General features: G+C 38.2%; 1 protein-coding gene across 2 annotated transcripts in view; it reads left to right on the top strand.

The window, feature by feature from the left end:
* Tmem245 (transmembrane protein 245) overlaps positions 1 to 12,910 on the top strand; it is an 88,870-nt gene that overhangs the window by 67,397 nt on the left and 8,563 nt on the right. For both annotated transcript variants that reach the window (XM_042694986.1, XM_042694995.1), the window contains 3 exons: positions 4,222 to 4,322; positions 6,357 to 6,531; positions 9,751 to 9,945. In XM_042694986.1, coding sequence (XP_042550920.1) covers positions 4,222 to 4,322; positions 6,357 to 6,531; positions 9,751 to 9,945 — 471 coding nt within the window. The remainder of the gene's footprint in view (positions 1 to 4,221; positions 4,323 to 6,356; positions 6,532 to 9,750; positions 9,946 to 12,910) is intronic.

Genomic DNA, 12,910 nt, shown 5'->3' with positions numbered 1-12,910 from the left:
ACTCCCACTTTTTTAAAAGAAAATTCACTACTTTATTCATATTATTCAGTAGTTTTTAGTGTAGTGTGCATCCAGCACCACTAATTCTAGGAACTCCATCTCTCGTGATGTTTATATTTTAAACACACAGACACACACATATGCATGTGTGTATTTTATGTTGTGTGTATTTTATGTATACAGTGTGATGTTTTGATATATACATTGTAAAATTATTAAAATGACCTAGGTAATATATTCATTTTCGCATGTACTATTTTTGTTGTAATAACATTTAAGATCTAGGGGCTGGGAAGGTGGCTCAGTGGTAGAGCGCTTGCCTTGCATGCATGAGGCCCTGGGTTTGATTCCTCAGCACCACATAAGCAAAAAGAAAAAAGCTGGAAGTGGCGTTCTGGCTCAAGTGGTAGAGCACTAGCCTTGAGCTGAAGAGCTGAGGGACAGCACCCAGGCCTAGAGTTCAGGCCCCACGACCGGACGCAAAAAAAAAAAAAAAACATTTAAGATCTACTTAGTTGGTTTCTCCAGCTATAGACACCAATGTTGCACAGCCGATCTCCCGAACATACTCATTTTGTAACTAAAAAGTTATATCCTTTGACAGTCTCCTCAATCTCCTATTTTCTGGTAATCACCAGTCTATTCTATGTTACTTTAAGTTCAGTTCTTAGATTTCACCTGTGATTCAGAACTGCTATTCTGAGCCTGTAATGTCTTTCAGGTTTGACTGTTGTTGCAAATGCAGACTTCCATTTTTTTAGAATAAATAGTTTTCCTTTGTATGTATATACAACCACATTTTCTTTATCAAATTATCTATCAACTTAGACTGATTTCATATCTGTCCTATTGCCAGTTAGTGCTGCAATAAACATGGAATACATGAGTATTCTGTATTTGGCATACTGTTTTAAGTTCCTTTGGATATATGTAGAAGTGGGATTGCTAGATCATGTAGTAATTGTGTTTGCAGATATTTACTAAAGAAGAATAGAGGCATCCATTTGAATGCTTGTAGCAGCAGTACTTATAATGGCAGTAAAACTGGAAATAGTCCAAATACCCATCAGCTGATGAGTCAGTAAATGAATTGTAGTGTACTCATGTAATGGAGCACTACTCTGAGTCAAAAGGAACAATGTAGTCATACAGTATGTACACCGGTGTGGGTGAAACATTGTACTGCAAGAAGACTGAGCACCTAAAGTTACAAAATCTCAGTGGGATTTATGTAACATTACTGAACTGTACACTAGAATGATTACATGCTAAATGTCACTGATTTTTTCTTGATTTTTAAAAAAGCTGATATATGATATTCTAGAAAAGGAAAATTTAAATGAAACACCCAGAGGTTGTGAAGTCAAACACCCAGAGGTTGTCGGTTTTCAAAGAGAACTTAAAAGAATGTACAGAAACTTTTAGGGTGATGGAAACGTTCTAAATGTAGTGATAATTATGTCATAGGTTAAATTTATTAATTCACACTCTTAATTTTGGTGAGTTTTATTTATATAAAGCTGATATATGAAACCAAGAGAAAAATGTGAGGAACTTGATGCTAAAAAAAAAAAATCTAGCCAGGCTGGGTGTCTGTGGCTTACACCTTTAATCCTAGCCACTCAGGAGGCTGAGATCTTGAGGATCGTGGTTCAAAGCCGGTCCAGGCAGGAAAGTCTGTGAATCTATCTCCAATGAACCACCAGAAAACCAGAAGTGAAGCTGTGGCTCAAAGTGGTGTAGCATTAGCCTTGTGCAGAAAAGTGCAGGGACAGTGCCCAGGCCCCGAGTTCAAATACCACAAATGACCAAAGGTGGGGAGATCTACCTGGGCATGGTGACTCAAGTCGTTAATCCTAGCTATTTGGGAGGTGGAGATTGGGGAATTGTGCCTAGAGGCCAGTTTAGGCTTAAAAACTTGTGAGGCTCCATTTCAGCCAGTGGCTGGGTGTGGTGGTATGTGACGGCTATCCAAGCTGTGAGGACAGTAGTTTTTGTGCGGTGGCACCTACCTAACATCTCTAAGGGCAGTGGGAAGCAGGAGTAAGGGATCATAGGCCATGTTGGCCTGGACATAAATGAAACAGACTTCTTAAAAATAACCAATGCATAAAGGGTCTGAGTTGAATCCTTGATACAGCAAAAGAGAGAGGGAGGGAAGGAGGGAGGGAGGGAGAGATGGAGGGAAGGAGGCAGGCAGGCAGGCAAGAAGGCAAAAATTACTCTAGTAGATTCACAGAGAGAGGATTTTTCTCTGCCGTGGTATAAATCTTGGACGCCAGTTCATAACTCATTAGAGAGGAATACATTATCTTTCCAACCCTAATTAGGTTGCATAAACATACCTACTGTCTACACACAATACACAGTGCATTTAATGTCCACAAAATTAATTGAAATTTGTCTTAATGAGACATTATAACCCTATTCCCAGAGGCAGAAAAAAGACTGGGCTGTTAATTGCCATACAGTTGCATATTTGATAGCACTTATTTTTGCTATAAGAATTTCTAAGTAAGGATAGTACAAGTGCCACATCTGTATCTTTGCATTATGGCCTCTCCCTAATTCTAGACAGATCCATGGCAACACTTGTCTCAAGTAGTTGACATTATTATTACCTGTTTCTCAGCAATTTCTCCTTTGGACTCTGTTTTCTTGATTTTCCTCCTTCCACAGACATGATTTCATTCCATCTGAGGCTGATCTATCTTTGTTCTTAGTCCCTTATCAGACACAGCCTATTGTCCTTCAAGGATATCTTACCTTTTCTATACTTAATTCATTCTGATGCATTTCACATCTTTTGTTTTGAGTTTTCTGTTAAGGCTTGTCTCTGGTTTCAGCTTTTTCTGGGATGTTCTCATCACTCCTGTTGACAGATTTCTTCCTCTTCCATTTGAGCCTTTCTCCCCTTCTCAGTCTTTGAATTTGTTCTGCCATTGTTTTCTTATCAGAGTTAACGCTTGAAGTTCTGTCATTCCGCCCGCGAGGGAGAGGCCCCCCCTGTTTAATTGCTTGGAGGACCTTTTTTGTTTTGTTTTGTTTTCCAGTCATGGGGCCTGAACTCTGGGCCTGGGCGCTGTCCCTCAGCTCTTCAGCTCAAGGCTAGCGCTCTACCACTTGAGCCACAGAACCACTTCCCTTTTTTGTTTTCTGTGATAGCTCCTTCTGTCTTTTTATACTACTTCAGTCTTGTTGGAAGGCATCTCATGGCATATAAAACATTCTTGAGTGAAAAAGCTGTTGGTCAGGATGGCCATTCAGGGAGGCCTTGGACTCCGAATGCATGCCTCAGGGTCTGACCACAGCGCTTGAATGCTCTTAGAGCATACTTCTAGAGATTTTGTTTGCCTCCTTGTATGTGTTAGATGTCACCTTTGCTGCCACATTCTCTGCTTTTTCAACTTCAGCTTTGCCTTGTCCTGCAGTTATAATACTTGGTTATAATACTTTGGAGTTACTTAAGCTTTGACCCTTATGTCTACTTATTCATCATGCTAATTAATTTCTATACTGAAGAGCAAAAATAAAGTGCCTGTTACAGAACTTAGGTGTCGAATTCCTGTATTGAAAACTGAATATGTTTGTTTTTGAGTTAAAAAAATATGTTATTGTTCTTATCTTTTAAATCATGAATTACCCCTAGTGACCTGTGCTGTTAGTATCTATTGTGGGAGAAGTTACTTTGTAGGCTTAATTGCAGAGTTAAATAAATGTATAAATTTTGTTAATCAGAGAGATTGATGAAATATAAGTTACTTACTTACCCTGCTCTCCCCCTATTTCCTTTCTCCCTCCTTTCTGAGGGTTGAGCCTAGGACTGCTTCCATGTTAAGCTACACCACAATCTCCCTTGTTCCTTCTGAATTGAATTCTTTATTAGAATTGAATTCTCTTTGAACATCCTATTTATACTCATGAAATATGGTCATAACAGGTGAAATATCTGCCTCAGAAGTGGGTAGGGTATTTAAGGTATTTCAATTGTCTTTTCATCAGTGAAAAATTTATTAAAGACATCTTAGTGAACATTTCATGAATTTAAAATAAGCTCTTATTTTCCTTTAATAAAGTTGAAATAATGTTCTCAGACCCATAAAAGAATTAAAGCTATTGCCAGGTTTGGAATGAAGAGGCCAGAATTAGAAGTATTGATATTTCTGAATCATAATATAATGCCAAATTTATTTACATTTTCTTTTGTCTTTGGCCTTCTAGAGGGGTGTTTGATGCTTCCCTCAAAATGGCGGGCTTCTATGGATTGTACACCTGGCTGACTCATACTATATTTGGCATCAACATTGTCTTCATTCCATCAGGTAACAATGGTAACTTCATTGTCCTTTATTTAAATTAGGCCATTTTATGTTAGGAAATGCCAGCTTCCTCAAATATAGTCTAGATATTTAGTCTAGATTAGGAGTAGAAATAGTTTTTACTATATTCTTGGTAGCTGGAACCAGACCAGGTACAAGAAAGCAATGCTAGTGTATTTGTTAAATGAATGCTCTAGAATTTGGCACATAATTGGCCCAGGGTAAATGAATTGGAAAGGGAACAGTGTGTTGCCAAAATACCTTTTATCACATAAGAGATAGTATCCCAGGGGTAATATGTTGTGTGTGAAAGCAGTAAGCTGAACATATATACCCAAACCTGCTATGATCTGCTTTCATAGTGATATCCCCATTCCATAAGACCAGTTGGTAAATAAATATCTTGCTTTTTTTTTTTAATGTTGTCCACCTTTTCTTCCTTTTGTTCTGTTGCTTGTTTTTCTAAATATCTCTGCCTTCCATTTACCTTTACCATCACTCATCTACTTTTATCTTTTCCTCCTTCTTATTTCCTTTTTCTTTTTGATGGCTCTGTGGTTTGAACTAAGGGTCTCATACTGCTCACTCATAGTGTTTCTTCCACATGAGCCATGACCCCAGCCTTTTTTGCTTTGGTTACTTTTGAGATAGGTTCTCACATTTTTGTCTAGGCTGACTTGTCTTTGCCTCCTGCGTAGATGAAGTGACAGGCATGCAACCCACCATGCTTGGCTTGCTCTTTTTTTTTTTTTTTTTTGGAGATGGAGTCTTAATATATGCCTGAGTTGGCCTTGAGTCCTAATCCTCCTGATGTCTGCTTCCTTAATAGTGGGGATTACAGGCTTGAGCCACTGTGCCTGGCTTCCTCTTCTTTATGTTCCCAAATGCATTCATATTCTTTCCCACTTTAGTTGTTCATTCACCTAACCTCTGACATGAAAGCCCCTGGAAAACATGTGAAGGTTATTTTGTTTTTGGAAAGCAACTTTAATTATGATAGTAAAACCACTGTTTTGTCTTTCTTTTTTAATTATTGTAATGGTGATGTACAGAGGGATTACAGTGTCACCCTTTCCCTTGCTCTCTCTCAGTTTTTTCCTCCTGTCCCACGCACAAGTTGTATAGTTCCTTTTCAACATAGTATCTAGTGAGTATCACTATTCCATTTGTTCACCCTTTATTCTACCATTTCTATGCCACCTCTTTCCCTCCCAAAGACAGATAAATTTACAAAAGGAAAAGAAAACAAAAACAGCAACAAAGAAAAAAAACCTTCTTGTTTCCATTTCTTGGAATTCACTCCAATATATATTATTTTATTATATGATCAGATGCACCTAGCTATTGTACCTCTTTGATCCTCTCCTAAGAATATCTGTGGCGGTTATTTTAGAACTTTCTGTGAACTGGCAACAGGATAGTATAGTTCTTGTTGTATAGATGAGAATCCAAACATTTCCAAGGTCATACACATGGTTAATATTTGGACCAGACCTAAGTTCATGCCTGCTTGACTTTCAATCTGGAGGGAAACCAGATAGATCAAGGGGAGGGTGGCGGGAGGAGAAAACACTTGGGTGTTCATTGCTGAAAGCTTTTTTTGTTTTTGTTTGTTTATTTTTGTCATTTACTAGAAACAAAGTATAAATTCATCTCTGAGGTTTAGAAACTAATTTTTGGTTTGGCCTTGGAATCAGTACAGTTTTAGACATGCTGTATTACTATAAGACTATTATTAACTAATCATTGATTCAGAAAAATAGCTGCAGGACACTAAGATATTATTACATAAGAACAGATTCATAAAATAGATATACATGTGAGAAGGATTTCTGATAAAAAGTTGTAAAGTTTTAGACCTTCATTTGACCAGAACCCAGCTAGAAAGGGTATATCATTCTTCTGAAAATAGAGTCTGTGAATATTTAATTGTTTGGGAGGATATTTTTTAAGAGGGAGCAGATAGTGCTTAGATTTTGCTGTTGTCTTCCTGTTTTGACGACAATGTGAAGTTGCCTTTTCTTGTAATTCTTTTAGCTTTGGCTGCAATTCTTGGAGCTGTGCCTTTTCTGGGAACGTACTGGGCGGCGATTCCTGCAGTTTTAGACTTGTGGCTCACCCAGGGTTTAGGCTGCAAGGCCATCTTGCTGTTGGTTTTTCATCTCTTGCCAACATACTTTGTAGATACTGCAATCTATTCTGATATATCAGGGTAAGTTTCTGAAGTTACGGGTGACTCATCCACACATTTGTATTGCTTGTTAAAGGTTCCTTCCTTCCTTCCTTCCTTCCTTCCTTCCTTCCTTCCTTCCTTCCTTCCTTCCTTCCTTCCTTCCTTCCTCCCTCCCTCCCTTCCTCCCTCCCTCCTTCACTCCCTCCCTCCCTTTCTCCTTCCCACCTTTTTTTTTTGTGGGAGGTGGGATGAGTAGAGTTGGGGGAAAGAACTGGGTGGTAGGATTTTCCAGTAAAGTAGCTTCTTTAATTCTTTCTCAGATAATGAAATTTTAAACTAAAACAATGTACAAAGTGTATTTTATTATTGTATATTATTTATGATATATCAAACCCTGAGTCAAAACAAAATTTTGAATAATTTTTCTTGGTTTTTTTGTGGCATTTAACCTAGGAAAGAAATACCACATACATAAAATACTTGTAATTACAGTAAAGAGTTAGTAGTTATTTCTTGCCTTTAAAGAAATAAGATTGAGAATATGGGTCTGAGAAGTTTCATGTAAAACCAAATCTCACTAAATTAATGCATGACAAGCAGAGCGCCTTTCTGAAATAACACAGTTAAAATTTTAGTGAGAATTAAAATTGGACCATAAAATAATTTTTGTATATTTTGATCACTTTTAGGAACTAGTAAATCAGGTCATTTCTGAATTAGTTATATACTCAGATTCACATTGCTTATTAGAGTTAATTTGTAACAAAGTGTTGCATTTTGATCTGCTACTTAAATTTAGAATATGACCTATTGAAACTGTGAAAATAGTTAATAAACTCAGCTTTTACTTTTTAAATATTTCAGTTTTTATTTTTCCTCTCCATTTTTCCTTCTCTTCCCTTTTCCTTTTTTCCTTTACCCATTTTCTTTTCCCTTTGCCCTTTCCCTGCTTTTTCCTTTTGAGACAGTCCTGTATAGCCCAGCATTAAACCCTCCGTTCTCCTGTGTCAGCCTCTTAAGTGTGCATCACCATGTCAGCCTCATTCTTTAAGTAAAATTAAAGGTAGAGTAGGCTGGGATGCTTGCCTAGTATGTAGGAAGCCCTGGGTTTGATTCCTCAGTACCACCTGAACAGAAAAAGCCAGAAGTGGTGCAGTGGCTCACATGGTAGAGTGTTAGCCTTGAGCACAGGTATAGTGCTCAGGTACAGTGCCAAGGTCCTGAGTTTAAGCCCCAAGACTGGCAAAACAAAAACTAGAGTAGACGAGGTTAAAATTTATAGAGTAGTACTCTTGATAATTTAAATTATTGTAAAGCTATTAGTGTACCTAGTTTTCTCTCTTGTGGATTATATAGAAAATAACTGATTTTAGAACAACTAAGCCCCAAAGTTGCAGGGCAAAAAGAAATAAGCAGCTCCCCGAGCTAGTCATATGGAAAATTGTATGCTAAAACTTGAGAGAGAACCTTAGAATTAAATGGGGAAAACTAGGGTTAAGTATGGTGGTATGCACCTGTAATTCAAGACAGGAAGGTATTGCATTCAAAGCTAGCCTGGGCTACATAGTGACCTAGTGTCAAAGGAGAGAAGGAAGGAAGAAGAGAGAAAAGTAGGCACCAGTGTGATTTACTGATGTTTAATTGTTTAAAATTTAATAGGAGAAATGCATATATACTTTATACTTAGTATCTTTTGCATAAACTTTGCTAAAGTTTATAGCTAGAATTAATAAAATAATAAGAGTCATTATGAAAAGTTTAGGCACTGGTGGCTCATGCCTGTAGTAGTTAATCTTAACTACTCAGGAGGCTGAGATCTGAGGATAGAAGTTTAAAGCCAGCTGGGGCAGGAAAGTTCATGAGATTCTTCTCTCCAATTAACCACTAGAAAACTGGAAGTGGAGCTGTGTCTCAAAATGGTAGAGTGCTAGCCTTGAGCAAAAGAGCTCAGGGACTGGATTCAAGCCCCATGACTGACAAAAAAAAGAAAAAGAAAAGTTTAGTTTCAACTTTTTGTTTTTTATTTTATTTTCAATATATTAAAACGTATTTTTATACTAAATATTTAAAAGCTCCCATACTTTTTTTTTTTTTTTAAAGCTTTAAGCATTTTTGATAATTTTCCTGAAGTATACTATTTAGGGAAAATGTTTACAAACCAAATATAGAGTGCTGACTTAAATCCTTTTTTGTAATGAGAAAACAAATTATGAACAGAATATATTTGTTTCCTGAAGACCGGCTCAACTCAGTGTTACTCATTAAACTATAATACAGTATCATACATCCTTCCTGAGTATTTGGTTATTTGTTCTTCATTAAGTTGTTCCAGTCATCTGTGTCATTTAAAAACTAGTAACAAACAGAACATGGCTTATTTCCTAGTCCTTCTTACGTCAGTGGGGTTTGTGTCTTACCAGTATGTCCTTCTTCATAATGTATTTTATCTCATTCCGGTTATGTAAGTGGTACTGTGATAAGCTACAGGGCAATTATGACTCTTTTATGAAATAAAAACCTCAGGCTTTATTGACAACTGTCTCCCTCTTGAGATTTTTTATCATTGCCTGTGCTGAAAACTATAATTTTAGAAGGTTGCCAGAAGTCTAAACAATGAATAACAAGAATGTTGCTGTGGTTATTATCTTGTTTTAAAAAAAAACATAATTAACTGAATTACATACTAAATTGTGTCCACTTAATTATCTTTGATGGAGATAAACCCAACAGGTAACTTATGTAACTAGTCTTTAGCAGCATTAATTTTCCTCAGGAAACTATGTGCAGTAGGTATAGAGCCCACTTTATTCTTTTAGTTGTTAGACTTATGAGGAGAGATGGATATTACACATTGGTACACAGGCAAGAAAAATCATTCGATCTCAAAATTATTAGAATATTTTGTCATCTGTACTGAGGTAATCTAAAGAAAGATAAAGGCTCGAAAGGTGGCTCAGTGGTAGAGTGCTTGCCTTGCATGCATGAAGCCCTGGGTTCGATTCTTCAGCACCACATAAGCAGTAAAAGCTGGAAGTGGCGCTGTGGCTCAAGTGGTAGAGTTCTAGCCTTGAGCTGAAGAGCTGAGGGACAGCGTCCATGCCATGCCCAGAGTTCAGGCACCACTATCAACCAAAAAAAAAAAGACAATAATGGAACTGGGGTGGGTGAGGGAGGGAGGGGTTGGGGACCACGGTGTATTAGAAAGTTATTTCAGATTTTCTCTAGTGACTATATTTAAAAGTGTCCTTTTTATTCCAGAGGTGGCCATCCTTACCTGACAGGCTTGGCAGTGGCTGGAGGAGCATACTACCTAGGCCTGGAGGGAGCCATCATTGGGCCTATACTTCTCTGCATACTAGTAGTTGCTTCCAATATCTACAGTGCCATGCTAGTTAGTCCTACAAATTCAGTGCCCACACCAAACCAGACTCCATGGTCTGCTCAGACTCAGCGGTGAGTTCAAACAGAATGATTATAAACCATATGTAATACTCTGTTTGTTAAAGTAAATATCTTCATCTAGATTTGTCATGATAGTGATATTTGATTATTAATGCTGTGTAGAAGATACTGAATAAATAGAAATTGTTTACAGACACTTACCAGGAAAAATTTAAAATTGTATTGAGTGGTTTTAGTATCATATGATATTTGGCCCTTGGACCACCTGCCCCCTGGTCTTAAAGAGGCCTTCTAGATCAGTCCTCAGAGGATCCCTAGACAGGCTGCTTCTGAATTGATACCCTTAAATCAGCAGAAAGTAGCAAGATAGATTGTCACCCATGTTCCTTAACCAGCAGTTAGGGTTACCTCTACAGAGTGGGTATTCTGTTACACCATGACCATCTCTAGCAACAGTGATGCGGGGTTAGTAGAAAGGCAAACAGGGAATTGTGACTTAGACAACTTGCAAGCAGTAGGTTAAACTAATAAACTAAAACCTGCCTGACAATGACATGGGGACAGGCGGCTGCAAAAGGGACAAGGACATGTGGAACAAGGACAAAAGAATGGAAAAAGTGAAAACAGGTGGTCAGGGAATTTATGGCCCATGGCAGAATAAACAAACCTTCCTGTCAAGAACAAAATGGGGGCAGGTGGCCACAACCTTGTAGGAACAGAAAGGAGGCCACCAATCAGAAAACCATCTAATCCTCACTATTAAACCTGGGCCAAACTCTGAAACAAAAGAAATGGTGGAAGATAGCCAAGAAGGCAGATGAACCATGTACTCTCTCTTCTAATAACCATTCTTAACACCTTTAAAACATAAAAATAAGAGAGATTAGAAAACACCAGGTTCCTTCCTTTCCAGTGAAATTGAAGTCATTGACAAGTTCTCACCAGATATTTAATGAAACTACTTTATGTTTTTGCTTAAAATTCATTAAAAACATGACTGCTTATCTTATTTTAGATATACAGTTTGTAAAGAGAGACATCTTTTAACTTAGAACAAATCAAATAGTTTCTGAGAACAGATGAAGAACATAGGTAATTTTGAGAAAGGCTGCCATTTGGAGGGTGTAGTACTAGGATATTCTTTCTTGCCTTTGAAGTATTTCACCACATAAGTCCTTGAACTTAGTGTATATACAGCCCAGGCTGGCTCTGAATGCTAGGATTATAGGTGTATGTTACTATGCCTACTTTGTCTTTCCCTCTTTGATAAAGGCAGGTGGTTGAGTCCCTAATTAGCTAAAGGACAGTTATTTCAAAGCAATAGAGAATGTGTGGTAACGATGTCTTTTTTTCCATGGCTTACCAAATAAGAAGAAAAAATTGGTTAATGTTTTGTTATTTTAGGGAGAATAAACTTTGAATGATTCTAAGTTAGAAATTTTTGTCAGAAACCAGTGGCTCAAGCCAGGTGCTGGTGGCTCAAGCCTGTTATCCTAGCTACTCAGGAAGCTGACATCTGAGGACCATGGTTCAAAGCTAGCCCCAGCAGGAAAATCCGTGAAACTCTCCCCTCCCCCCCTCCCCCATGAGACTCTTACCTCCAATGAAAACCGGAAGTGGCACTGTGGCTCAAGTGGTAGAGCACTAGCCTCCCAGGCTCAGAGTTCAAGATGCATGCCTGACCCTCCTCCCCCTGCCCCCTCCCCTCAAAAAAAAAGAAACCAGTGGTTCATCTGTATAATCTGAGCAATTTGGGAGGTGAAGATTTGGAAGATTATGTTCAAGGCCAATCTGGGCAAAAGAAGTTAGCAAGACCCCGTCTTAACAGAAAAAGCTGGCTTGATAATACACACTTGCCATCCCAGCTGAGTGAAAGTGTAAATAGGAAGATTATATCTGGCCAGCTGCAGCAAAAAGCCAGAATCTCTCTCAAAAATAACTGGAAGAAAAAGATTTGGAGGCACTAACTTAAGTGGTAGATTGCCTGTCCATCACACACCATGCCTTGAGTTCAAATCCTAGTGCCTTCCCCACCAAAAAAGTTAGTCTTTAAGATGAAACAAAAGAAGTGAATATAAATTCTCTGAAGGGCGAAAGACCTCATTTCCTTTTCTCCATTCTAAAAATATATAATCAGGTGGTGTGGGGGTCGGGAAAAGATATTATGAGAAACAAGGCCCCCTCTTTGGAGGCTATGTGGTTGAAAAAATACAAAGTTTCTACATTGTGGAAATTTTCTGTGAAAAATAAGTTTTTCCCCCTTTCCCTTTTCTTTTCTTTTTTGGGTCCGGTCGTGGGGCCTGAACTCTGGGCCTGGGCACTGTCCCTCAACTCTTCAGCTCAAGGCTAGCGCTCTACCACTTGAGCCACAGTGCCACTTCCGGCTTTTTTCTTTTTGCTTATGTGGTGCTGAGGATTCAAACCCAGGGCCGCATGCATGCAAGGCAAGCGCTCTACCACTGAGCCACCTTCCCAGCCACCTTCCCAGTCCCTCCCTTTCCCTTTTCTAAGAGAAAACTCATCTGACAAATATTTTGGCACTCACCTTCATATCTTGATACAATGTGGAATGTCTGCATTATCATCATGAGTAGAAGTCATCTTTTGAGTTCCTACTTGAAAGATGAGCCAGCTTTCACTGCTTTTTTTTTTCTTTTTCATTCTATGGTCTGTGGAATACTGTGGATCAGTACTGAGTTAGATGATGTTTATATTTGAGTCTTCTTGTGTGCTGCTTCCATCTTTTATTTTTTGTTGGGGGGGGCAATACTGGAGTTTGAACTTAGGGTCATGAACTTGCTGAGCAGGCATTGTCACTTGAACACTCTATCACTTAGGTACTACTTAGTTGGGTCCTTTGATTAGGATCTGAAAAGGCTTCAGTCAAGATGTTAGTCTCTCTTGTTGATAAAATTAATTTTAGACCTGAGGCTCACATCTCCTAGCATATGCCTTCCTTCATAGCAGTTCATGATTTTTTTTTTCTCTTCAAAGTGAAAATGTATTTTTCTAATTT

This window comes from Dipodomys spectabilis, unplaced genomic scaffold, assembly GCF_019054845.1.
Source record: "Dipodomys spectabilis isolate Male_0828 unplaced genomic scaffold, ASM1905484v1 ptg000006l, whole genome shotgun sequence".
Classification (NCBI taxonomy): domain Eukaryota; kingdom Metazoa; phylum Chordata; class Mammalia; order Rodentia; family Heteromyidae; genus Dipodomys; species Dipodomys spectabilis.
The sequence above is the reverse complement of the archived record's forward strand: the minus strand, read 5'-3'. Positions and strand labels throughout refer to the sequence as shown.